Here is a 27,677-nt window from a genome sequence, read left to right on the forward strand (position 1 = left end):
GGGGCAGGGGTGACGCAAATCCGACGCGCCAGCAAGCCGGCACGTCAAACGGGGGCGCCTGCAGCGCGCGAGTTCACTGAGCGCCGTCGCCGCTGTGTTTTGCGAAGCCTTTGGGCTCTTCTTGCCGAGCTCGCGATGTTCCCTTCAACCCCCGGCTCGCCTCACACGGCGGCGGGCGGCGGGTCCAGCCGGAGAGGCCTCCGGAGTGGAGGCCGGAAGGGCCAGCAGGCCTTCGTGACCTCGTCCCTCAGTTCCCCGGCTTTGTTCTCGCCGGTGACCAGAAGGAGCGTCAGTTCTCTGTCTGCGCGGTGAGTGAGGGGTCCGCCCCCCCCCCTGCTCTGCCTGGCAGCCCGGCCACGGGAGGGAGCTTTTTCTTCCCTGGTCAGGACATCGGCTGCCCGTCTCGCATGTTGATTTTCCTCTTGAAGGGCGCCTCCAGGCCGTCGCTGTTTTGTGGAAGGGATTTAAGCGCATCCCGGAACTAGGTTTGCTGAGTTGAAGGTGGAATAAAAGGCTGTGTCGCCCTAGGGCAGCAAATCCACTGTTCAAAAAGAACTTGACTTTGTACTAGTGAAGAGGAAATTCACTGCAAAGTGTGGGGTGAACAAATGACTTGATGGGAAGATATTTAAACAAATTGGGATGGAAGCAAGACGAATGCTCAAGTGTCATATAACTGTCCTCTATTAAATTGCATTGGGGATAAACTGCAGTACACCATATCGTGATTTCCAGAGGGCTGAAAAGCCCTCTCCCAATTCTATTCATGGTCCAGAAAGTAGGACAAGAACTGCTGTGTGTGCCCCTGATTCCCATGCCACAGAGCCAGTCCAGGAGGCTGCCAGAGTGAATGGTATCAAGTACCACAAAGGGGGCAGGAAGCAGGAGCAAGGTTGGATTCTTGCTGTCCTGTTCTCTGTAAAGGTTATCCATTGGGGGGGGGGTGTAACCAAGGCCAACTCTTGTGTCATGATCAGGCCTGGAAACAGATTGGAATGTATCTAAATAATCTGTCTGTCTGCCAAGAAAGCATGCAGGTGCCTCACTTCAGTTTTCTACATCACTTGCCCCAAGGAGCCAGCTTTTGTGACTGTTTAGTAGTTATTCCAATCCAAGGGGTCCGAGGCCAGTTTCTTTAGGATGGTTGCACAACCATCTTTTCATAGCTGCCAAGTTATCCCTTATTTTAAGGGATTTTCCCTTATGCTGAATAGGCTTCCTCGCGAGAAAAGGGAAAACTTGGCAGCTATGCATCTTTTTCAAGGCAGCAGGCACCACTCCCTTGCACAACAGAAACAATGCAGAAGTGAAGTGAAATGTGAAAGCTGCTATAAACTGATGAAACATTTGGTTGAATAGCTAAAAAAGGTACACATTTGTTCAAACAATTACCGAACAAGAAAATGAAAAGAACATAACATGGTATTGGATTAATGCAATTTACTCAATTGAAACTGAAATATTTGAAGTGTTTATGACATTACATACATCTTTTTGCTTAGAGGTACACCCACAAAAGTTGTACATCATCCATCAGGAAGTGAAACCATCAACTATGATGTGAAAAGCTTTGGTTCACCTCTGCCAGTAAAGATTATGGAGGCATTGAGAATGGCTGATGGTAAGTAGTTTAATTCCTTCTAATGTTCCTAGACTAGATAAATGTTTCAGTCAGCATGCAGTTAAGTTTGAAATATAAAGATGTAAATTAGTGCTTGTGCTCATACATGTGATATTGCTTATTCCAGACAAGGAATTGATGGCATGGGGTAATGGCTTAACAAACCAAAGATGTGAAATTCAGCCTGCCTTAGATGGGTTTACACTCCCACTTAAGGGAGGGGGGTCAAAGTTTGAGTGTGTTCTTAGATCCATCATTGTGCAGATGGCTTCAGAAATGCGTCATGCCTTTTCCAACTTCAGTCAGTGTGCAAGCTTCACTCTGCCTGGAGAGAAATAGTCTGCCCAAAGTTGTCCATGCTCTGATAACATCTATGGCAGGTTAATGTAATGCACTGAACATGGGGCTGCCTTTTAAAAACACCCAGAAGCAATGGGTTCAGAATACAATTGCCAGAGTGGTAACTGACTGACTACCATGACCATAATACAGCAATGTTGGAAGATCTTCACTGATTGCCAGTATGATTCCATGTTAAAATCAGTGCTCTGGTTTTGACCATCAAACCCTTAAATGGTCTGGATAGTCAGAGGAATAACTTATTCCACACAGTGTAGATTTTTCTCATAAGTTTCTATTCAGATGCCCCTACTTTAAAGTTTAGGCCACCACCGCAGTGTGGTGATGTCCAAGTCATGGAACTCCCTTCCTAGGCATATTTATCTGGTGCACAGTCATCATCAACCCCACTAATTCTGATTTTCAGGCTGTGAAAGCTGTTGCTTCTGTTGCCAAAATGGCATCACCCACACATAAGGGAAGAACAGACTCTGGGAAACCCCGAGGTTTGTAGGTATTAAAAATTTAGAAAGAAAGGGGGGAAGCCCTCAAAAGAGCTCAGTAGGAACTGCTCAATGGCCATGAAATGCAAGTTGACGGGATGGAACAGAAACCCAGGTGATGTGTGAGAGGAAGCATGCATTGAGCTGGAAAACTGAAAATCACCTGTTTTATTTTTATTTCAGCTGCTGATTTTATTAGCTTTGTTTATTGTTTTATATGCTGATGTTTTTACTTATTATGTATTATTAGTTTTTATTGTAAAGTTCTTTGGAACTGTTTTGCAAAAGGTGGGGTAAAAATCATCTAAATACATGTGGGTCATCTGCTAGCAATGTTGCTTTTTATTTAACGTTACCCACAAACTGTAAAGGACCTATTCTAGGAAGTCATCATAATGGTAATGGTTTTAAGTGGGCTATGTCCTCAAACAACACTGGGTAAAGTAGGTGCCATTCAATAAAATGTACAGTGGTGCCTCGCTAGATGAATGCCCTGTAAGACGAATTTTTCGCTTAATGAATAGTTTTTTGCCTCGCAAGACGAAATTGCTTTTAAAAAAATTCGTCTAGCGAATCACGGTTTCCCATAGGAATGCATTGAAATTCAATTAATGCGTTCCTATGGGCAAAAAAAAAATCAATGCATTCCTATGGGATTCGCTAGACGAATTTTTCGTTATACGAATTGACTCGTGGAACGAATTAAATTCGTCTAGCGAGGCACCACTGTATAGGGCTTCAAATATACACTTGGGTATCTTATTCTGCTATGCCTCAGGTATGATAAATTTAAGATTTTGTTCATTCTTGTAGCTGAGGACCATTTGAATGTGCATCTAGATGAAAGTGGATGGGCTTGGCTAGTCTACAAAGACAGACTGATTATTTGGAAGATTGGTCAGTCTCCGGTTGCTAAGGTAAGATAATAGTACGTCAAAAATATAGAAATGTAGGTTTTTTGTTATACAGTAATATAAATCTTCAAAATAAAGTGTTGTAGCAAATGAGCAACCTCAAAACAGTGGCATTGCTATGAGCCTCATTGATATCAACTTAAGGTACTTCTGTGTTGCCACGTTTAAAGTCCTCTCTGCAAAATGTTAAGACCTTACATGATTGGAAAGTGAAAACTAGTGTTCGCCTTAATAGGTTTCCTATTTCCTGTTGTCTCACTGAGTCTTTAAGTAGCCTCAAAAGACTGTTTTGAGTTCAGTGGAGCTTCCAGGTATGTATGGTTAGGATTGTAGCCCTAATGTTTTGTCAGAAACTAGCAATATATTCTAGTGGTGATATTTCCTGCTTTCATCCATTTACTCATGAGTACAGTCAAATCTACATTTCATATGCCATCTCATATGCTGTATACGAGAACTAGGCCTTAGTGCAACTTTGATGTGTTGGTGATACAGGAGGAAGTACAAAGCACATGGCTTCTTATTCACATGCTTTTCCATCGCAGAACATTTGTGCTAGCTCATGAATGCAAAAACTGCATTTCAGCTGTGACCGAAATTTCCACTTCCTGTTGCTTCTGCACCATTGCTGTTTCCAAAGTCCCTGTAGTAGACACTGAACTGATAATATAGACTACTTCATTTTGTTCAAGAAACTCATAAAAGAAGCATCATAAAATGATGTGTGTGTTTTGCAGTTGTCTGCATGTAAGGAACTTCAGTTACCACCTAGCGACTATCTGTGGAGTTCAAGCTTAGTGGCAATATCTTCTCTTAATGCCTCTGGTGAAGCACCTTCTTTACAGGTGAGAAACTTAACATTTATTTTGGGGATATCATTTAGGAAAGTAATGAATCCCATCTTTTGTTACAGGATCACAAGTGATGTGGAGCATATTTTAAGTTCATTTGTAACAATCAATGGATGCCAATTTCGAATACAATATTAGGCAAACTTTGCAGTTTCAAGCTTTTTTAAAAAGCTTTTTTAAAAAAAATGAAATACAGGTAAAATGAACACGGTAAATTAGATTATTGTCTTAGGCATGGGGATTTTTTCCAATGCAAACTGAAAAATTTCCTATGCAAATTAGACTAATTTGCAGAAGAAAGTTTTTCAATTCAGTATTTCCAGAAAACCGACATCACTGGAGATCATTTAGAAATTACACTCATGATATAATGCAGTGTTCAGTTTGCTAGAGCTGATTGTATTACTTTTACAAATGGGTCTTGTTTACAATTTACTTATGAATGAATAAATAGAAAATTAGCCTGTAGCTCGTACTGCATAAATTATATCAGCATGTTTATCTTAGGGCACACTGCACTACAGATTTTTTAAAAACTTGAAATAACTTTACATTCTTCAGCAGCCTCACAAATGAGTTTTTGTTCCTTCACACAATTAGTTTCTAGAGCTGCTTGTCTAGAAACCATGACATGAGTAGCTTGAAACCAGTGTAAATTTGTTGCTCAGATTCTGAATCAATTCCTAACTGTTTTCTTATTTGCTGTGTTTGCAAGTCTCTGTCAATCATGGTTGCCACCTGTGAAGGAATTATACGCTATTGGCCCAGCTTTGTGCATGAAAGCTCTTTTACGGAGACCCATACGGACTTTGGAGGCGCACTCTGCAGTTTTCTAACAGCTGTAAAGGTAAAATAGAAACTTAAGTGTGAGCATACATTTTATGGGCCATTTGTTAACAACTGGGAAATCTGGATTGCATCCTGTCACTGACCATTGTCCATAAGTGATTAAATGCTTTTTTCTCACAGTGTATATGTAAAACAGAATAAAATTTTGCTCTGAGTTGGATTAGCAAGTCTGTATTCTCTTTTTAAAAACTGAATAATAATGCAGTAGCTACAAAAAGCTGTCAGGATTAAATTGGGTTTTATTTTATTTTAGGGTGGAAGCTTTATTTTATCATCTTCAAGGAGTGATTTTATTCGACTGACACCAGACAGTAGTGGCAAGATTCATCAGCATGGCTTACCACAAGGACAAGGCATGTTTTCTGGAATAGGCCGAAGAGTTTCTTCTCTGCTGGGAATCTTGTCTCCCAGCAATGATGTAGCAGTAAGTCTTTAAAATAGTTTAAACTCAATTATAATGCTATATTTGGATTTTTTTGTTTCTTTCATATGAGGGAAATGTCTTACAACACCAGCTTTAAAAAGTAATAGAACTACAAAAAGTATCCAATAGCTGACCATGATACTATGGACTTTAGTCTTATCAGTGAGCCCTTGTGTCTTCCAGAACTGGTTTTTGATCTAGCTTGAAATTCTCACTAAAGTCAATCTGACCAATCTCAGCAAAGCACAGAGAAACTTGTTTTTAGTTTTTGAAATGTAGCATTAAACAGTTCTATTTTATTCTTTAAAACTTTAAATAGAGAACTTTATTGTCTCAAACACTAAGCTCCTATAATTTATGTTTAATGCAGCTTTCTAGTGTTCTTTGGGACAAAAACGGTTCACGTTTTTATGCTTTGACCAGCTTAAATCTTTACAAATGGGAAATAGATGATACTACAGAGCGTCAAGTTGTCAGCTGGGATGTAAACAGAATACTTAAAGAAAACATCATGGAATCAATATGGGTAAGAGGCAGTACATTTTGAATGTAAAACAAGTGTTTGCTTTCTTGCTAGCATATTTAATAACTATTATTTGCACAGGGTTCTGAAAGCAACTATGAAGAAATTAAAGGAGATGTCAATGTGCAGTATTTGGATTTGCAGCAAAATCGGTGAGTTCTTATGAGAAAGTGAGGTATTCAGTAGACAGTATTATGAACTAGTCACTAGTGTATACATTGTCCTTTTGTGTGAAGGTCAGTTATTTCAAGCCACAGAACTTGCAAAAAGTGGAATTGACATTTTAGGAAATACTTAATTTCTTATTGGTTTTTAGGTCTACTAGCATGTTGTGCTTGTTTTAGATGTCTTTCACCCAGAAAAAAGTTGTCAAATTTTGTAATTCAATCAGGGAAATCTGTGAAATGCTGAAGTTTCTCCTCCCTTCAAAAGCCAAGGAATATGCAAAGGCTTAGCATATAAATGTAATGAATTTGCTTACCGGTACATGCAGCATGTAAAAAGATGCATGTGTACATATTCTTAAGATACTATTTTCTACGAAAAGTAAAGTGGATTCTGTCAGATAATTAGAAAACTTTGTTTTGCTTCTTGGTATTTCTGAACATAGTTTTGCATGGTAAATACTTATCTCTTGTGTCTTCCAATAAATAGTGATGGATTGGTGATTTTAGCTGCAGCTTGGCATCTTGGTGACAGTCCATGCCTCATCTACTATACTTTAGTAACAGTAGAGGATAATGGTTATCCCACATGTGATGATGTTATTGTGGAAGTCACCCAGTATAATCCACCATTTCAGGTAATTGACCTTATGCATTACAGGGTTTTTTGTGCCTTAGCTCTTGATCCTAAAGGGACCCAGGTGGCGCTGTGGTTAAACCACTGAGCCTAGGGCTTGCTGATCAGAAGGTCGGCGGTTCGAATCCCTGTGATGTGGTGAGCTCCCGTTGCTTGGTCCCAGCTCCTGCCAACCTAGCACTTCGAAAGCATGTCAAAATGCAAGTAGATAAATAGGAACCGCTACAGCGGGAAGGTAAACGGCGTTTCCATGTGCTGCTCTGGTTTGCCAGAAGCGGCTTTGTCATGCTGGCCACATGACCTGGAAGCTATACGCCGGCTCCCTCGGCCAATAATGCGAGATGAGCGCGCAACCCCAGAGTCGGTCACGACTGGACCTAATGGTCAGGGGTCCCTTTACCTTTACCTTCTTGATCCTAAACACACTGTTGGAAATACATCATGCTGACTGTGTTCACCTGTTGCATTAAGGGGGGAAAGGTGGGGTATATAATAATAATAATAATAATAATAATAATAATAATAATAATAATAGCAACAACAACCATTTATTTTATACATGAACACTTACGTTACTACTACTACTACTACTACTACTACAAGCATTTATTTTATTCATGAACACTTACGTTAGCAGCCTAGAGCTGGATATCAACCTAAACATATTATATTATTATGGAAAATTATGTGGAGTTGGCAACCCCATCCACAAATGTGTCACTTTCAGCCAGTTTTCCCTGCCCCTTTGGGATCAAGCCGTTAGCTTGACACCTATGCATTTGTATGAAGCCTAACAGGTTGAGGGTAATATGCTTTTATAAATGTTGGTTGCTAACCCTTAATGAAACATATTTCAGCCTGAAGAACTGATGTGTCGTTTAGTAGTCCCAAATTTCTCCAGCCATGCTGCCTGTCTTTACACAGAAGAGGAGGTATTTGCTTGCTCAACAGGAACAGGAAGAATTTCTTTGCCCCAGGAGAAAATGATATTCAGTATTCAAGGTAAGAACCTAAAGAAGCCTGAGCTCTTAATAAGCCAATGAGGGTGTTTATAGTGTCTCTCCAGAACGAATGTGCTTTTAAAATTTACTGTATTTACTTTTTATGGAAATGGTCATAGGTACAGCAGTTGTATAGATATAGCAGTGATTATTCATCTTGCCATTTACTCACAGTACAATCCTATACATGTCAACTCACTTCTCAAGTCCCATTGAGATCAATTGCCTTACTTCCAGGTAAGTGTGTATAGAATTGAAGTCTCAATGACTTAAGCAGTTATGGGCCTAACAGTGAAATCTCAGATTTAAGAACAATCTCTGTTGTGTTATGTAGAGTTATTATTGTAGGCATAGGAACTTTATAATAAACTCTGTCTTGTTCCTTTTTCACTTCATAACTCTGAAAACCAGGCCTTACAGCCTTTTAACTTGCACTTGTAACATAGCTTAGCAAATCAAACTTAAGCCCACAGTTTGCCATTCATTAATGGTGTTGAAGTTGTGTTGTGTTTATTTCCTACATTAGGTGATAGAATTTTAGGAGCAGGTTCCTGTGCTGGACTTCCAATTTTTTTCACTAGAAAAAGTGGGATTGTGGCCATACATTCCAGGGAAAACATCACTGTACTTCCTGAAGATATTGAGGATTCTTTAGCCTCCTCTGTAGCAGAGACAAATGATGAGGTAAGGAAGGAAAGCATTGTCTTAATTGTTTTAACAGTAAAGGTGTATATTCCTGCACTGGATTTTCTTAGATAATTTAGTTCTTCCAAAGTTAGCATTTTTACTATTTCAAACTACTTTTTTGTGGAAGGATTATTCCTCCCTTTACAATTTTCTCTCTTTTTAAATTTTATTTTAGAGCATTGCATTTGATTCTGCTTCCAGAATGGATATTATAGCGCAAGAGGATAAGACCAAAATGTTAAAATCTGCTTTCTTACAGTTTTGCAGGTATAAAATTATGTCATGTTTAATATATATTTCATTCTGGGGGAGCATTGTGGGTTTGTAAAACTTCAGCGGTATGAAGAGAAATACTAACATTTTAGCATTACCGTTTATAGAGGATGAGAGCCAACATAATGCAAATAGGTATGCCCTGTGGTTTCTTCCTCTTCCCTGCAGCCATTTATGCACTTCCAAAATCTGTAAAAATAGATGGCTTTATGTACTATCAGATAACGAACAATTGGGTTCTGCAAACTATCAAAAGATCTTGTGCTCCTTTCTGTCCAAGTAGTCTATAATCCCTCCTATTGCTTGGAAGCCCTCTCCCTTTGCTGGTCCTTCAATTTGTTTCTTGTCTTCCTTCATTTGGAGCAGAATCCATTTGTTCCTCCTTCAGTGTGCTAATCTTCTCCTTTAAAACCACCTCCTAGCATTAGGCATATCAGGGTGGTTAGGTGATTACTGCCCACCCCTGCTTCAACCACAAGACAAATTACACCACCGTCCTCTTCCATCACGGCACAAGTTCACAGGAAGCAGATAGAGCACTACCAGCTGAAGCTGTGACTGGGGTTTAGTCTCCTTTCATGCACCCCTCCAGTAAAGACAGTCACAGCTCCTCGCCTTACAGCACCTATGGCAGCTTCTGCCTATTCCCCATCCGATGCCAGTATCTTTCTCCCACAGTAGTGCTGCAGTACCAGATGTGATCCCCCAGAGGGCAGAAGATAACCATGAAATACTTAGATAACTTGAATAAAGAGGCAATATTTTGAATACAGCATCATCGTCTACAACCTCCTACTGTGGATCCGGTTGATTGGTCTTAGGTGCCTCTCATCTAGTGCCCTGCCTAGCAGTTTTTTCCTGTTTTGTGTTGGAAACTGCATTTGTCCTCAAGATTGAAGAGGCTGTTGTGGCAGATACAGCTAAAGAGCTAGTTCCCAATAAGCAGTTTTAAGAGTCTAGGACCCTCTCCTGATCTTGAGGGCCATCCTTTAAGTGAAACCCGGAGGTTTGTTTGTTTGTTGTTTTTTTAAAAAAAGTCAGTCCACCCCAGATTCTGTGATTTCTCATCACCACCTGCAGAGGAATCTCCTGAGCCTATTAGCTCAGTAGTAAGCACTTTCATAGAAGAACACTATTGCATGTACCCTACCCTCAGCCTGTGCAAAGTTGACAGCATGATAGATTACCCCTTTGCCTTAGAGACCAGCCACCAGACCAAGAGAGATGTCAAAAGGTTCCCAATCTAGAGGGCAAAAGCTGTGAATGCCCTCATAACATCATGGCCTCCAGGCCTCCTGTACACATGCCTTCCAACTCTCCTACTGTCACACCTCCTTCACAAAATTCAGTTGGACAGGGTTTAGATAGTCCTAGTGGCCCTCTGCTGGCGCAGCCAATCTTGGTTTTACAAAATTCTCTAGCTGGTAGAGTATCCACCATAGTTCCTGCCACTCAAGCCAGACCTACTCTCACAGAGACCCCTATTGAAGCCAGGCCTGACCCTCCTCTAGCTAACTGTTTGAAAACTGAACAGAACGTTCTCCTGAGGGCAGGTTTCCCACCAGAAGTGGCTGCATGGTCCTCAGCAAGCACTTTCATACACCATTTCAACTTAGACCTGCTTGCATCAGTAGTAGCTGCTTTGGGGAAGATGAGTGCTGCGGCACATGCTCCCATTTCACCATGCAGCCAGCTGATCCCATCCACAAGATAGCAGTTTTCATGCATTCCACTTAACTCACATCCCATGCCCAAGGTAGGACAGACCCGTGGACTTTATTATGAATGTGGCTTCCAGTTGAGCATTGGCACCCACTTAGCTGGCTGCCACGTATGCACATCACCTGAAGGTTTTTTTGGTCTTGAGCATCCAGCTTCACTGCACACAGCTAGCCTTGGCTATGTTTCCTTCTGACCTTCCCCAGCCCCAGTCCTTTTATGGATGTTCTTCCTGATTCCTGATGTCGTCGTACAGAACAGAACTGAAGGGCAAGCAGAAGGGGCTTTCTTGAATATGGGCAGGAGGGGTGCAATCACAAGCTTCCTGTCTTCCAAGCAGTTGGAAGGATTATGACCCATTTGGACACCTCCGGATGTGCAGTTAAAAGCAACATTCCCAGTGAGGACCAATGTTCATTCTAAGAGTCGACTCACCAAGTGTTTCCCTTCATTTCAGTAATAATATGAAAGGTGCACAAATCATCGTTGCTGAGCTCTTTCCACAGCATGGAGATGCATACCCTGATGCAGACCTAGACAGAGCTGTGTTTCAAATTAGTGAGAATTTGGTGGATGATTATCCTACATCTGACCCACGATGGGCTGAATCAGTACCTGAAGGTAAGAAGTCTCATGTGTAAAATGGACATTCTGACTGTACAGCCTTAAGAAAGTAAGACTGTAAGTTATACTAACTTTTAAACCCCTTTCCTTGTCACTTTTTTGTACCAAAGCGGCTAGTTTTCCAAATTCTTCCATCATTCTTCTTCATCAGCTGGAAAATAAGACAAAGGCCCATTCTCTGTTCATTGACTTTCTTCGTCAGGTAGGTTCTTAATGTTCTTGTGTAGATGTGGTAATATAGGATGTGGCAGAAGAGTATTTTTATGTACAATTATCTCTATCCAAGGTGGGTCTATTTGGTCGCCTGGGCAATTTCCCAGTACGAGGCATACCAATGGCAACTCGGTGGGTACTCTGTGAACATGCAGAAAAGTTATCGGCAGCCATTGCTCTCAAGAACCATCACTACAGATTGCCAGATGTGGTCAATGCTGCAATAGAAACTGCTTTGATGAAAAGAGAAGATGACGTTCCATCAAGTCTAACTCCTGCAGATGTTTTCTTCAGAGAGGTGAAATAAAGAAATAATTTATCTACAATCGCATCTATCGTTTTCAGTGTGAATAGCATTTCATAATAAAATGCATGAGAATCCATGTAACATTCTAGATTTCTTCTTTTAGATCCATACTTTGGGATGGGGGTGGGAACATGAATAATTTTCCTTTAGGAAAGTGCCTTATGAAAATCTCCCATGCTTATGGATCCATTTTAAGAATGAAAATTAAATGGCAGAAAAGCCATTTATGAGATTCGCGGAGCAGTCTAAGCTCCCGGCTGAGAGCAGATGCTCTACCACCACACCTGAAGCCTTGCTGCTCACACATGGCAGGAGGAGAGGTTTTGTTTTTCCAGCTCCAGGCTAGCTCTGCTAGTGCCTGTGGTAGCTTCCTGTGGTAGTTAGTAGATCATTGGATCCCCAGCCTTCAGCATCAGGGTGTTTGGTTGGGTGTGCGATTGCGCTCTTAACGTGCTAAGTGAAACACTTAAACTGCTCAGTGCATAAAATATCAGGCTGAATCATTGCTTTATACCTGATCAGCAATGTTAATTGTCAGTGTTCCTTCTCCCCCCCCCCCGTTTTTCAGGTGTCACAGATAGATACCATTTTTGAATGCTTACTGGAAAAGGAAAAACAAGTCTTGAAGGATATGTCAGTGCAATCTGAGGAATGGGCTGAAATAGTCGTCAATGTAAACAATATCATAAAGGTATTACATTTCAAAAAATTAAGTAATAGTAAAAAGTCAGTGACCTAGGAAACTGGACGTAATGCACCCAGCTAAATATTTTAAAGCCCCATTTGATTTCATAGCTTAAATTCTCCCAGTTCCAATAAATGAAATTTGATAAGGGGATCATACACTAATTTAGAGTTTTACTAAGAAGTGGGAGGTTGGACAGTTTTAGATTACATGTTGCAGTAAAACGAAAATGAATGACAATATTGTTGATTTCCCAAAATATCTTCCCTTCAGATGAAAACAGAAAATTGCAGCAGCAGTAAAATAACTGGTTATTCTCACTACCCATAGGAAACAGAATAAAGGAGGGGAAGATACAGTGTGGCTTGGGATCATAATACAGGATACAGAAATGTAAAATGTAATAATACTATAAAATGATGAGTGCTAATATATAGATGACACGCCCCAAAAAATCCTATGTTTGGTAACATCATATGTCTTCTGTGTCAATATTCTCTAGGATATGCTGCAAGCTGCTATCCAAGACCGCCAGTCCAAAGCTGCTTTATATAAAATAAGAGAGCCTCCCCAAATGGAACCAGAATATGTTCCATGGACAGGTGAGAATAGAGAAAATGTTATATAAATGATTTTGTAACACAGTATTTCTCTTTTTACATACACTCCACCAAAGAGTACTTTATTAGCCTTTCAAATAATTGCCCTTGCTCTTAAATTTCTAACTCAGTAGTGCCATGTTTCATAAATACCTCATTGCTTTTCTTGAACATAGACGTTTTTATTGTTTAAATATTTCTGTTTCATCCTAAACGTCTGGGCTAACATGCTTGCCTGCTTATCATCATTATGGCTTATGTAAGGCCATTACTGCTGTCTGTGCATTCGAACATAAGCATTTATTTACTGGTGCAGATAACATTAGGAGGCTAGTAGTGCTGTTAACATTTAAGATGGTTGCCCTGGAAACTGAATTAAATCGTGATATATATTTTTTAATGGTATTTCAAAATAAATGTGATTTCTCAGCCACAATTTATATTTGCACCTTGTTTTCTTCCTGGAGGGATCAGACAGGGAAAGACAGATGAGAGCTGAATGAACCTGAGGCACAGTCTCTTTCCTATTCAGTACAACACTTGTTCCTGTGAACAAGCCCTAAGCTTATTATAGACTTACATTCCTGCCTGCAATAACTTGAAATCTACACTTTCGTAATAATTACGTGCAACATCACAGTACAGGTGGCTTTGCAGGGGGAATATCTGATACATTCCCTCGTGCTTTTAAGTTGTTTTGCACATCATAGAATTAAGAGCCTACATGGAAGTTATAACAAATGCTTTCCAATGCATGTGCACATGTATAGTCAAACACAGTGATCTATGTACTGGATGGCTGTAACATTTGTTTGGAAATCCCTTCCATGTCAAATTTTGTAATGCAGGTAGTGATCCTTAGAGACTTTTAGAAACCATGGTCTTAAAGCTGTAAAGAAAAGAATCCTGTGTGTTAGGTTTTGGTGTAAAGAACAGGACTTTATCCTATTGTTTCAAAAGTTTTCAGATTATTTCACGAGGGGAAAGGTAGGCATGAGTGCATACTTGACACTGAGCTCTAGCAGTTGCCTTTTCATCTCCTAAGTCATAGCCTTGGCTGTGCTAGGATTGTTAATGTGGATGTCTTTCTTTCTCTGCTGTGCAGTGCTGTTCTTCCACTAAAAGACTTAGGCTGGGGATTGCTGCTTTGCTATGGAATGTAGATACATTTACTTTTTAACGGCCTCTTGTGTCTAACTTCCCCTTGGTACACTATCATATGGCATTTTTCAAATTCCATATGCCAAATATAATAATGCCTTAATATTTCATTTTTCCGGTCTTCTCAAGCATCTGTTGGTGTACGAACGACTATAATACAGCAACATGAAATCATTCTGAAGAAGGTCTACCCTCAGGTTAACAGTAAGCTTCGTAGCATAGTGACAGAACAGCTGGTGGCACTTCTAGATTGCTTTCTGGATGGTTACGTTTCTCAGCTTAAATCTGTGGACCGGCCAGAGTACCAAGAACGCTATAACAGTCTGGAAATGGAATATATGCAGAAAAGATCTGAACTGTTGTCACCACTACGTAAGTGCTGCGGTTATTATATAGGGCGCCATTTAAGTCTCTGCCATGGGTATAGGAAAGCAGGGGACTAAGGAAATACTCTTCTCCTTTCTTTCTTTTCTTTCCACATTTCAAGAAGGTTTCACAGTGTGCAATTTGGTTCTTAGTTTTTCAATTCTAGGCAATGTTGAGTTGCTTTTTCTTAAGGGGAAGATAATTGGTAAGGAATTATTAATGAATGAACGTGTGATTGTATTATTGTCAGAACCTAATCCTTTGCTTAGGACAGACATCCCCAAACTGCGGCCCTCCAGATGTTTTGGCCTACAGCTCCCATGATCCCTAGCTAACAGGACCAGTGGTCAGGGAAGATGGGAATTGTACTCCAAAACATCTGGAGGGCCGAAGTTTGGGGATGCCTGGCTTAGGAGTTCCTCCCTGGCACCTTCTCCATGCTAGAGTTTGGCTTGTGAGGAATTACAGTCAGACCCCCTCTGCCCTAACATTAAGTTTTCCCTTACTCCTCAGTTATAAGGAACTTTGAAGCCCCCCTGCCAACAGCTGTGTCTCCCCAGCTTGTTCCTTATCTGTCTTATCAGGCTCCACTGTAGGCAGGAGAAATGGTGTGTTTTGTCTGACTGCAGGCTTGCTTCCCAGCCATTCTCCAGCAGCAAGCTCTGCTTACTGAGGTCTTGATCCTGCATCCAAGCAGGTGGGAAAGACAGCGGGCAGTACGGTGGTCCCTGGTGGTTCAAATGAGTATTTAAAATACACATTTGCTAAATTCCTGAGTCACTTTTTTTTAAAGGAGTTTAAAAAGACCACTGTGGGCAGCTGGGTTCTATTGGACAGCTATTGAGAATCGGTATTTCAGAATAATTCTGAAACAATGGATTATGCTTTATGACTTCATGGGGGGGGGGGTTAGTACCCTGGTAAGGATTCATTTTAGCAGCAAACCTGGAGAAGAGATTCCAGTATAAAATCTGGAAGTGATATGGTCTTGCTATCAGAAAAGCTTCTGCAACTTAAGATGAATTCCAATATGACCTTTCTGAAGCATATGCACAACACCTGGTTCTATACCAGTAATGCTTATAGACCACTCAGGGCCTTTTCATTCAGATTTTAATGCAAGCTCTTCTGTAGGAGGAAAAATTGTATTGTCCTACTACTCCATTATTTGTTGCTGGGGAGAATGCAGTACCCACCTTCACTCACAGTAACCAAATCCTATTTGTTGAATCAAATTGTCCCCCACCCTGACAAAACAATTATCTAGAGGCAAAATGCCCTTGAAACCCACACTCCTAGATCTTATTTTTTTATTTTAAAAAAGTCTTCACAAAATGGCCAGGTTTTTATTGTGAGCGTTTTTCCTTGTTTGTTTTTGTTCAGTTTCTCTTGGACAGTACCAGCTGGCGGCTGCTCTAGCAGAAAAATACTGTGACTTTGACATATTGGTACAATTGTGTGAGCAGACTGATAACCAGACCAGATTGCAACGTTACATGACACAGTTTGCTGATCAGGTAATGTTCTTTATTTACTCCAAACAACAGACTGTTAAGTAAGTGTATACTGTAGGAGAAACCTCAGACTTGCTGTCGGGTTATTTTTCAGAATTATGACTTGTCTATTAAGCAGCTGTCTTATTACACATGCAGATAGTGACTCTCCAAGAGCCTCGTAAGTTACAGAGAAAATAACCAGGCTTAGCCATTAGGCGGCTGCATCAGGCAACAGATGCTAGGGGAGAAATGAGTTGCTGGAGAATAGAACTCTGTGTGCTCCATGCCCTGCCCTATACTTAGGTGTTGCAGTAAGTTTCAGCTGTCAATCCAGTCATGTGGAATGGTGAGGGGGACCCCATTGTAAACAGCTATTTGTTCACTGATGACCTGTTCCTGAAATGTAAACTTGTGCGAAATAAGTGATAGAACTTTTACAAATATTTTCTATGCTGGAATGTTAAAACTTGTCCCATTTGGTAAAAATGTTTACATTTTTAGAAGATTTTTTTTTTTAACACAAGTTGCAGTCTTACAAGCTTGACCGCATTCTTGCTACTTTCAGAATTTTTCAGATTTCCTCTTCCGTTGGTATTTGGAAAAAGGGAAACGGGGAAAGCTGTTATCACAGCCCATTGCTCAGCATGGCCAGTTGGCCAGCTTCTTACAAGCTCATGAGCAACTCAGCTGGCTACATGACATCAACAGCAGTGATTTTGAAAAGGTATGGCTTTATTTTAAAAAGCAAAGTATTTGTAATAGGGGGGCAGTGGAAGACAGGAGTACCTGGTGTGCTATGGTCCATGGGGTCACGAAGAGTCGGACACGACTAAACAACAACAACAACATTTGTAATAGGTAGTCGCTCTGTCCTCAGTAGAGACCCCTTACAGAGCTAGGGAACGGGACTGCACACAGGCACCTCACTTTGGTAATCTAAGGAACAAGTGAAGGCCTCTGTCTATTTGCACCTACCATTTTAGTGGGATTCTGCCAGCAGAACAGCTTTTCCTGACTCTGCGTAAGTTACATGCATAACAAAAGAAAACTGAAATCCAGCAGTGTGCCTCTGATAGTGCATAGCTTTGTTCAGTAACACAAGTAACCTTTTTTGTAATATCTTTCCTCTTTTCCTTTTTCGTATTCTGGTAGATCCAGTCACTATTTTAGTGAGTTTCTCTTCTTTCTTAGCATTATAATTACAGGAGGTGACCATTTCACACAGGGGTTCTACTCCTGGCCCCCATGAGAGCCAGTAGAATGAGCATCAACCCGCCCCATTACACCCCCATTCTGCCCTCTTCCTGGTCCAAAAGGACTCACACATTGGTGATTGCATATCAATTGGACGTGCCTAAAATGGTCACCACCATTCACAATACTGGGGTGTGAATTCTCTTTAGAGCTTTGTTTGAGGAAACATAATAGAAATATTTACCTGAAATCGATGTACTGTATTCCTAAAATACCAATTCTTCATAACAGACTTGCATTGATACCATTTCTATTTTCAGTGACTTTTAACACGTGTCCTATAGTGCAGCTGTGTCACATCTTTCCTATCTTGCCTTTTGCATGTTGTTATTCCCAGAGTTTTATAAAATTGCACACTGTAGAAGAAAATTCTCTTTGGCCATCTCAGAATTTGAACATGATGCTTATGAAATAATAACAATATATAATCATCACGCAAATTACTAATGTCCCTGTTTTCTCTCTCTCTGTCTGTGTGTGTGTGTGTGTAAATAAACTTACACGTTGAGCTTTGTGTCACTTGAAATATTAAAAGTATTTTTTGTCAATGTTAGGCTAACCGAACACTGCAGAATTTAGCAAATACAGAAACTCGGTACTTTGCAAAGAAGAAAACTCTTCTTGGCCTGTGTAAACTGTCTCTACTGGCTTCTGATGTATCAGAAGTGATGCTGAATGAAAAAATTGAAGGTACTATTTTTTCCATTGCAAAGTTTAAAGTAAGTTTTCTGTATATGGAGATACCCCCTAATTTATTAGATCTGCAAGGTCAGTTGTGATCCCATCTTTATGGTGGTTGAGACACCAATGACACAGCTTTAGTTTCCAAAGCAGTTTGTCAGTTCCCCACTGAACTTCATGGCTGCCACACACAACAAATTAATACAGTTATCTATGAACAATTACTGTTGTGGTTGGAATGTGAAAGTTTTCCATCTTTCTGATGTTGCTCCAGTAAGGAGTGCAGCATTTGAAGTAAGGAGTTAATTCAGTGGGTGATGATGCTTAGCTAGTAGATGACACCACTTTGTAATGTGACTATAATGTGTATATTTTCTTTTTAAACAACCTGCCCGTTTTGAGAATGATCACTAGGATATTACGGAATTTTCCATAGAACTTTGTTGCAGAATTGTTGGGGGGGGCAGGTCCGCTATCATGGTAACGTGTCATTTTTGCTGCCTGCTTTCCACATGGTTATCAATAACTTGTGAGGTAGCACATGGCAAGGGCTGTCATTTACAAGTCCTTCTGAATACATGGACAGAATTCCCTCCCTTGGGATCCTGCAGGTAGATTCACACCTGCACTTTTAGGGGTGGTAGTGGCGGCCTTTATGTTCTATTCTAGAGGTCAGCAAATAAAAGCCTCTTGTCAAAATCTTCCCTCCAGCTAGCGATCCAGTTGCTTGCCAAGAAGTGAAGGGGTTTTGTAGCAAGTGGTGTGTTTGGCTACTGAACATACTGGCAGGTTACAGATAGAGGTGGAGTTACTGGTCTGAAGGCTCACTGAAAACCTAGGATGTGATGGAATATTCATAATTAGTTAATACTTTCTTTATACTCAGGAATTATAGTAATTTTTGCTGTGGTTTTTATTTCATGTATACAAGAAATTACTGAACAAGAGCGCTTTCTGCTACACCAAGAGACTCTACCTGAGCAGCTGCTGGATGAGAAAAAATTAAATCTCAATGAAATGCCAGTGTTAAGTGCCCAACAGCTGATTGAGGTATGTACTGCTAAGTGTCCTACCGGTATTGAATTTCTGAGCTACTCTGTCGAAAGGCTCTTCTCTAACGTGGTTTTGTGTTCCTGAACAATATTGGGTAAAATGGCTGGATGAAAATGGAACATGCTTTAATCCCCTGACCCCAGCAAACAACTCGGCAGCCACATGGCATCACTGTGGCATCACAATAGACGGGTGGATTGCCACGCTCACCGGTCAAAATCGCTTGTGCTTACAGTGCTCTTTGCAGCAGTCTTTCTTCATCGCTGTGTGATTGGAGCAGTCTCTCAGAGCCGATGTCTCCATGAAGCAGACATCAGCTCAGGCAGGGACTGCTCCATCGTGCAGCAATGAAGGAAACAATTTGTCTGCAGCTTTCACTGCCTGCTCAAGGCTGAGCTTTTTTAGAGACTGAAGGAATCAGTGGAGGTGGGCTGTCCAAGAAAGTCCTGTCTATCAGCTGACATCACCAGTGGGGCACCATTGAGCTAAGCTTATAAACAGTTTCTTGGTAATCACACTTTTTAGTCCTTTGAATGAAGGAAACCAGAAGGATAGACAGTGTGGCAAATTGTGTGCATATGTTTTTTATGAATGAAAACCCTTAGTAAAAGTATTACATATATAAGGGCTTTTTTTCCTTTTCTGCGCCTGCATTCCACGAAGTCCATCCTGGGAGGCAAACAGGAGTCCAAATGTTTTGGTGTTTAGGCATTACAATGGTATTACAAAAGAAGTCTCTGTAAGCAGAAAGGGGGGAGGAGTTTCTTTAACAGCTGTGTTAAAGCCAGGCAGCTCTAATGCCCCCTAATAATCTTCCAGCCTGGATCACTGCCAGACCTTGCTTTTAATTTCTTCTATCAGCAAGGCCTTTCCTTTCCAACCCTGGTGTCATTCAAGTTTAGGAACTTTTTTTTAAAAAAAGAAAGAGCTATAATCTGAACAAAGCTGCTCATTGTGCTGAACCATAGCTTAACTTGTGTGATTGCAACCATACTTTTGGATCTTAATTCCTACAGTCCCACAACTTACAGACATTTAGCTTGTGTACATCCAGCTTTACGTTCTTGGCAAATAATAATAAATAGAAAGGGGACAGGTGTCCGGGGGGGGGGGAGTCTTTCACAATCCGACCCACCATTGAACCCAGTGTTTTGTGATTATAAGCAATTTTGGCTTTAGGTGTGATCTCCAGAACATAACCCCCATGTCAGTTGAGGGCTTACTCTATTAAAGTAAATATGCATGTCTCCTTTGCAGGTATTTATCTTTCCAGAATATTGCAGATGATTTATTTTTTTATTTTTTTTGCACATAGGAAGCTGTCTTGTACTGAATTAGCCCCTTGGTCCATCTAGCTCAGTGTTGTTTTCAGACAGAAGTCTTTCCCAGCCCTGCCTAGAAATGCTGGGATTGGACCCCGAGCCTCCTGCAGCCCAAACAGATGCTTTGCCACTGAGCTCTTCTATAACAGAGTACTTATTTGTGGAACTATGTTCCTACCACAATAGGCTAGGAATGCCGAAGCCTTAAATGGTTTGTAAATTTGAGCCTATCATATAGCAGCCTTATAGGCAGTGTAATCTTTCCATTGTAATATTGGTGGAATGCCTTTCTAAAACCCCGATTCTCTTCCTTACTATAAAAATGCCTACAGCTGAATGAAGGCATATTTCAGTCAACAGTCACATGAGTTAGAATCCAGGGTGGTCTTCCCACAAGGAGTTCTTAACAAGATCAGTTACACTGTTTTGGAGTCTAAAAATAATGTCCTTCCATCTTTCATACAATAGTTGTACATATCCCCTGAGAACAGAAGGGCTAATGAATATGACTTCAAGAAGGCACTCGATCTGCTGGAGTATATTGATGAGGTATGGAAATGATTGAGTTTTGGTGATCTCTGAACAAGGATGTTTTTCAGTCTAACTGAAGTCCCCTCCCCCATCTGTAAAAAAAGATAAACATAACCTCTTATTTCTCAGCTACCAAAATACTCAAGTCCCATCTAATAACAACTGCTTGACTTACTAGCCATCTTTTTCAAAAATAATGGAGGGCTAAACCTGTGAAAACATAAAGACTGAAACTGAAGACAGTTTTAGTGATGCCATCAGTCAAATATCAGTTCATATCAGTATGGGAAATTGATCATTTTCCACCCACCTTTTTAGTTATTGATGTCATTACCCCACTGGTGTAATTCCCTTGTCGGGATCTAGACTCATGATCTAGCAATGTCCCAGGACCTCTTCTCAGTCCTCCGTCTGCCCCTGTGTTAGGTTTTATTTTCTTAATATTTCTATTAAAATATTTCTAACCCATTCTGTATCACGTGATCTCAGCCAAATTGACACTTTCCTTCTCACAAAAACTGAACTGCAAACTGTTAAGTGCTCTTTGTCACATTCTGTGGCATCAGACCAGGTCTGCTCATTTCAGACCAGGTCTGCACAATAATATACTGATCCCCTTAAAGGAGCTCACATGTATGATTACATATCTGTCTGGACATTGTGGGTTCATGCAAAACTGAGAACCTCTCTGTAGGTCCCGTTGTTCTTTCTGATCTGTTCTTGTTTAGAAAGCACATGGCTTTGCATCTTCTTGCTTGCCCTCTTCATCCTGCCACAGTTTTCCCAGTCTGGTATTTATGTCTGTGGCCAACAGGAAAAACATTTTTTTTATTCTTCTTCTTAAGAGACTCTTGTGCAAAGTCTCTATATGCTTGGCTATGCTGGAATAAAAGGCATGTTTTAATAAATAAAAGGCATAAATGAAGTCTTTTTTATGTAGATTCCCCTCCTTTCCCCATCAGGTCATAATCCATTTTCAGACATACTTCAAAAAGCTAATTTCTGGTCCATACGCTTGAAAATTGTCCCTCTTTCTTACTTCTGGTCATGTTTTTAGCTTGTGAACTATTGAATTCGGATATAACCACAATGCATAATGTGTGTTTCTCTAAAATCTCCAATGGAATTTAATATTTCTTTTCTTTTTTCCTTTGAATGAAGGATGAGGATGTGGACATAAATGATCTTAAACTTAAAATACTTTGCAAAGCTCTTTTAAGAGATAGGTAAGCAAGCTATTTATTTATTTATTTGTTTGTTTGTTTAAAGCATTTTTGTCCCCACTTTTTGGCTGTAAAGAATGCAGTTCACATAAACTCAATAACAAAGACAGTTCCTACATGTAGGCTTACAATCTAAAAGATTTAACACAAAAGGAAAACGTGATGACAAAGGAAGGGGGAAATAAGCAAACTCAGGTCTTAAATTTACAACAACTATTTTATAACAATCAAACCAGCTTGAATGGAAGCAATTAGGGAGAGGAGAAATATAAAACTCAAATAGAAGAGCTGATGGAGTGGTCCTGCTTCCTATCTCTCCCTTTTTTCTGTAGCCATTGTATAAAAACTTCTTAGTACACTTAATATTCTGTTAAAATTTGTGGTTTTCCCAGCTGTTTATACCAGATTGAATATTTTCTTTGAAACATGTTTATGTCACACTTCATCGTATCAGATTTCAGGGTGTTGTACAGCAAGGGAGGGCAGACTTGAGGCTTGCAGGATCTACTTTGTGTGTTACTGGAACCCTGAGATCCACTGACTGGAGCAAGGTGTAAAAGACATGAGCTTAGAATTGAAGAACACATTGCCTCTAAGCAGCTGTTGAGGACAGGGATTTGTTTTGAGTATTAGAAGTGAGGCTGAGCTCACATCTTTCCATACAAAAACCTATTCCTAGTTACCAAGCTTTCCCCCCTCCCCAAGCGGTTATTTTGTTGTGTTATTGTTAAAATATTTGCTGAGTCAAAAATATTTGCTGATCTATTGCAAATCACCCAGAGATCTACCAGAAAATTCTGCCTACCCCTGGTGTACAGCATAAAATATTTTTTAAGTGCAAAAACAAGATAGCAGATAAAACTTTAAAGTGTCTACAATATTATTAGTTAAATCATTAAATCATTGCAGTGTGGGTGCCAGGCAAAATTCTTAAGGGAGAGCATTCCACAACCAGGGCATCACTGCAAAGAATGCCAAGACTGTCCCTTGATGATAATCTTACATCTAATTGAGGAGGTGCATGTCAAAGGGTCTTGGCAGATGATGATAAAGAACTGGCAAGTTAATATGGGGTGTGGTGCCTCTCAAATTATACTAGTAGGTTGTATAGCTACGGGGAAGATGCACTTTAGACAGAACTGTGCTCTATTGAAGACACTTCCTTAATAGGTTGCCTGTGTAGGCTCATGATTTGTGTCTCTCCAAACAAATTTTGTCCTTACGTTTTACTACTCCTGGCTGGTTGGGGTGAACAAACCATCAGCCTGGGTTTGGACAAGGTGACAAGCCAGGCCATAGTTTGTTTCCCAGCAGGAAGTGAAAAGCCTGCAACTTCAGTAGCATGGAAGAGCACACTACACATTCACAGTAAACCGTAGTTTAATATGATGTGTGAACCTGGTCATCCTCAGTAGCCCTCAGAGAAGCTAATAATTCCCCTCTTGTTACAGATGGGGGGGGGGCTAATTTAATATTACCTAAGGATACCCAACAGGTTTTGGCAGAGCTGAGACTTGAACTGTGGACAACTAGAATCTCTTAACTATTACTGTATACCAAGTGGGTCTCTGGCCAATGGCACAGCAATGGTACATTTCTTTAACACTTCAGATGATTGCTGATTGCATTTTCTTCATGGCAATACGCTACATCACGGGTAGTAAACATTTCCCAGCCCTACAGTGCCACTGTAGTAGGCGGGGTCAAATATATTTCTCCATTGACAGCTTGCTTGTGTTTCATACTACATGCTTTGAAATAGGCTTCTTTTTCTAAGGGCACAACACGGAAATGCAGCAAGCTGCTGATAGAGGGAGAAATTTATTTCTCCCTCAGCAGCAGGCCTCTGCAGCGGTGCCCCTGTTTCCCGCAACTCAGCCGTCACTGATCACTTAGGCACCAGGGGTGGGAACTTGGGTTTCATGACCTGCCACACCTCACTACTTAGCTGGTTGACAGAAGCAACCAATTAGTGGGGAAATGGCACTGCAGTGTGGGCAGGGCATGGGAGGCCAGTGGGCCAAATGGAGTGGCCCGGGAGGCTGTGCGTGGCTTATTCTACATGCTCCATTTAAAAAATTGCCTGCAGTTACAGTAGCATTTGAACTAAACGTTATTGGCTCTAAATTGAGAGACAGTTGAAGGTGGTCTTTCAGAGTGTTTTTGTATTTGTGTCAGGAGATGTTTAGAACATGCCTGTTTGCAGGTGGTTCCAGACAGCCCCTATGACAAATGAAAACCCCATATCCCACCTTTTAATTCTCAAAAACTAGTCAGCATCTCAAACAATAGGTAAAGGTTTAGCAGGCACCCCCAAACTTGGCCCTCCAGATGTTTTGGACTACAATTCCCATCATCCCTGACCACTGGTTCTGTTAGCTAGGGATCATGGGAGTTGTAGGCCAAAACATCTGGAGGGCCGCAGTTTGGGGATGCCTGAGGTAAAGGGACCCCTGACCGTTAGGTCCAGTTGTGACCGACTCTGGGGTTGTGGCGCTCATCTCGGGTTATTGGCTGAGGGAGCCGGCACACAGCTTCCAGGTCATGTGGCCAGCATGACAAAGCTGCTTCTGGCGAACCAGAGCAGCACCCGGAAACGGCGTTTACCTTCCTGCTGTAGCGGTACCTATTTATCTACTTGCACTTTGACATGCTTTCGAACTGCTAGGTTGGCAGGAGCTGGGACCGAGCAACGGGAGCTCACCCTGTTGCAGGGATTCAAACCACCGACCTTCTGATCGGCAAGCCCTAGGCACCACCCGCATCCCTTCTCAAACAATACTCAGTCTCTAAAGCATAAATGATGGAATAATTCAAACTTGCTCAGCTGGCTAAATTCCCAAGTCCTTGCAAGACTGAGCTGCTGTTTCTACCTTCAGACATTTGAGTGAATGTCTGAGGTAACCTTATTCCGAACACTAAAGAAATCTGTGAACACCTTTGGAGCCCAGTCTGTGCAGGTTTACTCAGAAGTCAGTTCTCTCTAGCTTAATGGAACTTAATCCTAAATAAGTTTGTTTAGGATTTTGGAGTTAATTATTTCTCCTACTATAGTGATAACAATTTAAGGATTCACTGAACAGGGATCACTATTCACAAATAATATATAAACTCTGAGAGAACAAAGTTAAATATAAATCTGTCAAGGATTGATATCCAAGTTGGCAGCCGAAACATTTGTTGGAAACTGATCTTCATTTGAATAGCATGTTTAGCATTTCAAGAGATATGCCCAATTGATTGAGCTTTAGATAAAATAGCTATGCAAGAATAATCCTTATTCATGAGAATATGCCATCTTGAGTTTTGATGTATCTCCAAATCATTGCATTGGACACTTTGAACTACCTGTTCTTCAGGAATGTGCATAATTGTGCATAATCCTTTATGCATCCCTGCTTCATAGCTATATATGGCAACTGAATTCTTGGGTAGTACCCTGAGGCTTGTGGGGAACACTTGGTGACTTCCTAATATGGTAGCGGACTGTGTTTCTCTCATACATTTTGTTCACTCCTAATGAAGATGAAGTAGCGAATAGAAATGCAAAGGAAGTTGTAGGGAAATAGATCATTTTCCCAGCATGCTTAGTTGTTTTAATTGCATCCATTTTCACCTGCCTAGGAAATTCTTACAGTAAATGGTAGTGGCAAGGGAACTTAAAGAAGGTCTTTTTTCTGCAAAGGTTTTGACAATGCTTTCAAAAATGCATTACTGAAAGACATGCTAAATGGATTTATTGATTGTATTGAAATTGAACTCTAAATATGATTTCTCTTGGTCCAGCATCCTACAAATGAGACACTTCTGAAAATCTTCTTATAGGGCAAATTAAGGCTGATAGTTGAGTTAATGTGCTAATAGGAAATTTCCTCCATTGACAATGTTTTAGGGCATGGATGCTGTTTGTATAATGCAACAACACTGAATTGGAAGGTATATTGAAATAAAAAAGCTGGTTGTGCAAACTGCACACCATTGCTAATACTTGATAAGTCTCTTTCTGTGGCATAGGCCACTCTGAAAAAATGTTTGCTAATCCCACTACAGGGGACAGCCCAGTACTAACGCCTCTATGCATATATCCTGCAGTGTTTGGAAGTGCAGCTTATTAGTTGTAACAAAAAATTATCCATAGTGAGGCACATATAATTATTAATTTTTTTACTTTAATCTTTGTCAAGTAGAGTATACATTTTAGCATTCTTAATACTGTACGGCCTTGAAAGATGTGAAATTGGGTAAAGGATACACAATAACTGCAAATACTGTAATCAAAATACACACAAAGTGGCACTATGGGGATTGTGATTTAATACTGTATATATTTATTAGTTTTTTAAAATATATATATTCTGTTTGTACTAATTTTTATTTTTTGGTTACAGTTGGTGTAATTCAGAAGGCAAAGATGATCCAATTGAAGCATCTAAAGACAGCATATTTGTGAAAATTCTACAAAAGCTGTTCAAAGAAGGTAGATATTGTTGTGTGAAATATGCTCAGAAATAAGTTTTTGTGAGTTCTCTGCTTACATATATTTACATTGAATGGCATTAATATCATTAGGAATCAAGATATAAACACAGCAGGCAAAATTGAAAATAAGGCATGGTTTGCTAGGGAATTGCCAAATGTGGTTTGAAAATAAAACTTACCCATTGATGATAGTGCTTGGAAAAAATATCACTGTATCCCAGGCCTAGACAAGTTATTCTGAAATGTAGGTACGCATTTCAATGATCACTCAACATTTACAGTAGCTAATAACTTCTTTCTGTTTTAGGAATTCAACTCAGCGAATATCTACCTGGGGTAAAAGACTTAATGCAAGCAGATGAACTTGAACACTTAATATCCAAACCATACTTAGAATTTGTACTTAAAGCAAATTACGAACTTTATGTCTATAGGCAGACCTGAGAGAATTCTGAATTTTAGAAAGACCATTTCTAAAGAATGAAGTTTTTGTACACTGTTTAATTTTTTTTTTTGCAATAAAAGCTTTATGTTAAGTAAGAACATGTCCATCTTTAAAATGGTAAAGAATTCATTAAGTATCTAGAAGTTTTGGTGGCCTTTCCATCTGACAAAGACAAAAACTTGCAAAGCTTAAGAAAACTGTTCTGTGCACTTTCAAGATAAGCTTTAAAACATGGTTTGGAACAGACATCTTCTCTTGCTTCTGTAATCCAACTTCTGACTTGTGCTCTGCTTCTGTAAGTAAATGAATATAATCCATCCAATTTTCAATCTGATCCTAAAGAATGCTTTTTATTCAGTTACAAACACAATGCAGGTCCAGAGATATTTTATACATAAATAATGAAAGTTTTGGTGCTCACCACATAGCGGTATCACGTTCTACTACCATCTAGGTAATGGCACGAAGACTAGAAAGCTGTTCTCTGCCTGCCTCTCTTGGAAGAGTCTCTTCTCTGTTTGATACCAGGCTGCTTTGAGTTGCTGGGTTGCTGTACAATCCACAATTACGTTCTAATGCTTAAAAGAGTAGATAGCTAACTTTATTAGTCTTAGTGGCTTTAATCTGACAAATGTCACGGGGAAATCTTTCTTACAGATTGGTAAGCATGCACAGATTGACTGCAAAGCAAGTTGCCTCCCCTCACATTTTACTTTTATGCCTTGGCTAAATG

The 27,677-nt window shown here is 40.2% G+C and overlaps 1 protein-coding gene and 1 long non-coding RNA gene across 2 annotated transcripts; one reads left to right on the plus strand and one right to left on the minus strand.

Annotated features, from left to right (window-relative positions):
- NUP133 (nucleoporin 133) lies at positions 1-27,042 on the plus strand. The gene is made up of 26 exons (XM_035108466.3): positions 1-308; positions 1,503-1,621; positions 3,277-3,380; positions 4,115-4,222; positions 4,944-5,075; positions 5,331-5,501; positions 5,872-6,027; positions 6,106-6,176; positions 6,679-6,826; positions 7,683-7,827; positions 8,353-8,510; positions 8,689-8,780; positions 10,963-11,126; positions 11,240-11,331; positions 11,416-11,640; positions 12,218-12,340; positions 12,837-12,936; positions 14,224-14,466; positions 15,844-15,977; positions 16,522-16,680; positions 17,765-17,900; positions 18,823-18,941; positions 20,735-20,815; positions 21,959-22,023; positions 26,409-26,497; positions 26,807-27,042. Exons 1-26 carry the CDS (start codon positions 136-138, stop codon positions 26,941-26,943), a joined length of 3,444 nt encoding a protein of 1,147 aa, XP_034964357.3. The 5' UTR covers positions 1-135; the 3' UTR covers positions 26,944-27,042.
- On the minus strand, positions 26,948-27,633 carry LOC148686301 (uncharacterized). Its single transcript, XR_015949067.1, has 2 exons — positions 27,366-27,633; positions 26,948-27,237 (listed from the first exon to the last, which is right to left on the minus strand). It is a non-coding gene; the product is annotated as an uncharacterized LOC148686301 (long non-coding RNA).
- Positions 27,634-27,677: the final 44 nt, after the last annotated feature.

This window comes from Zootoca vivipara, chromosome 3, assembly GCF_965207765.1.
Source record: "Zootoca vivipara chromosome 3, rZooViv2.hap1.1, whole genome shotgun sequence".
Taxonomy (NCBI): Eukaryota; Metazoa; Chordata; class Lepidosauria; order Squamata; family Lacertidae; genus Zootoca; species Zootoca vivipara.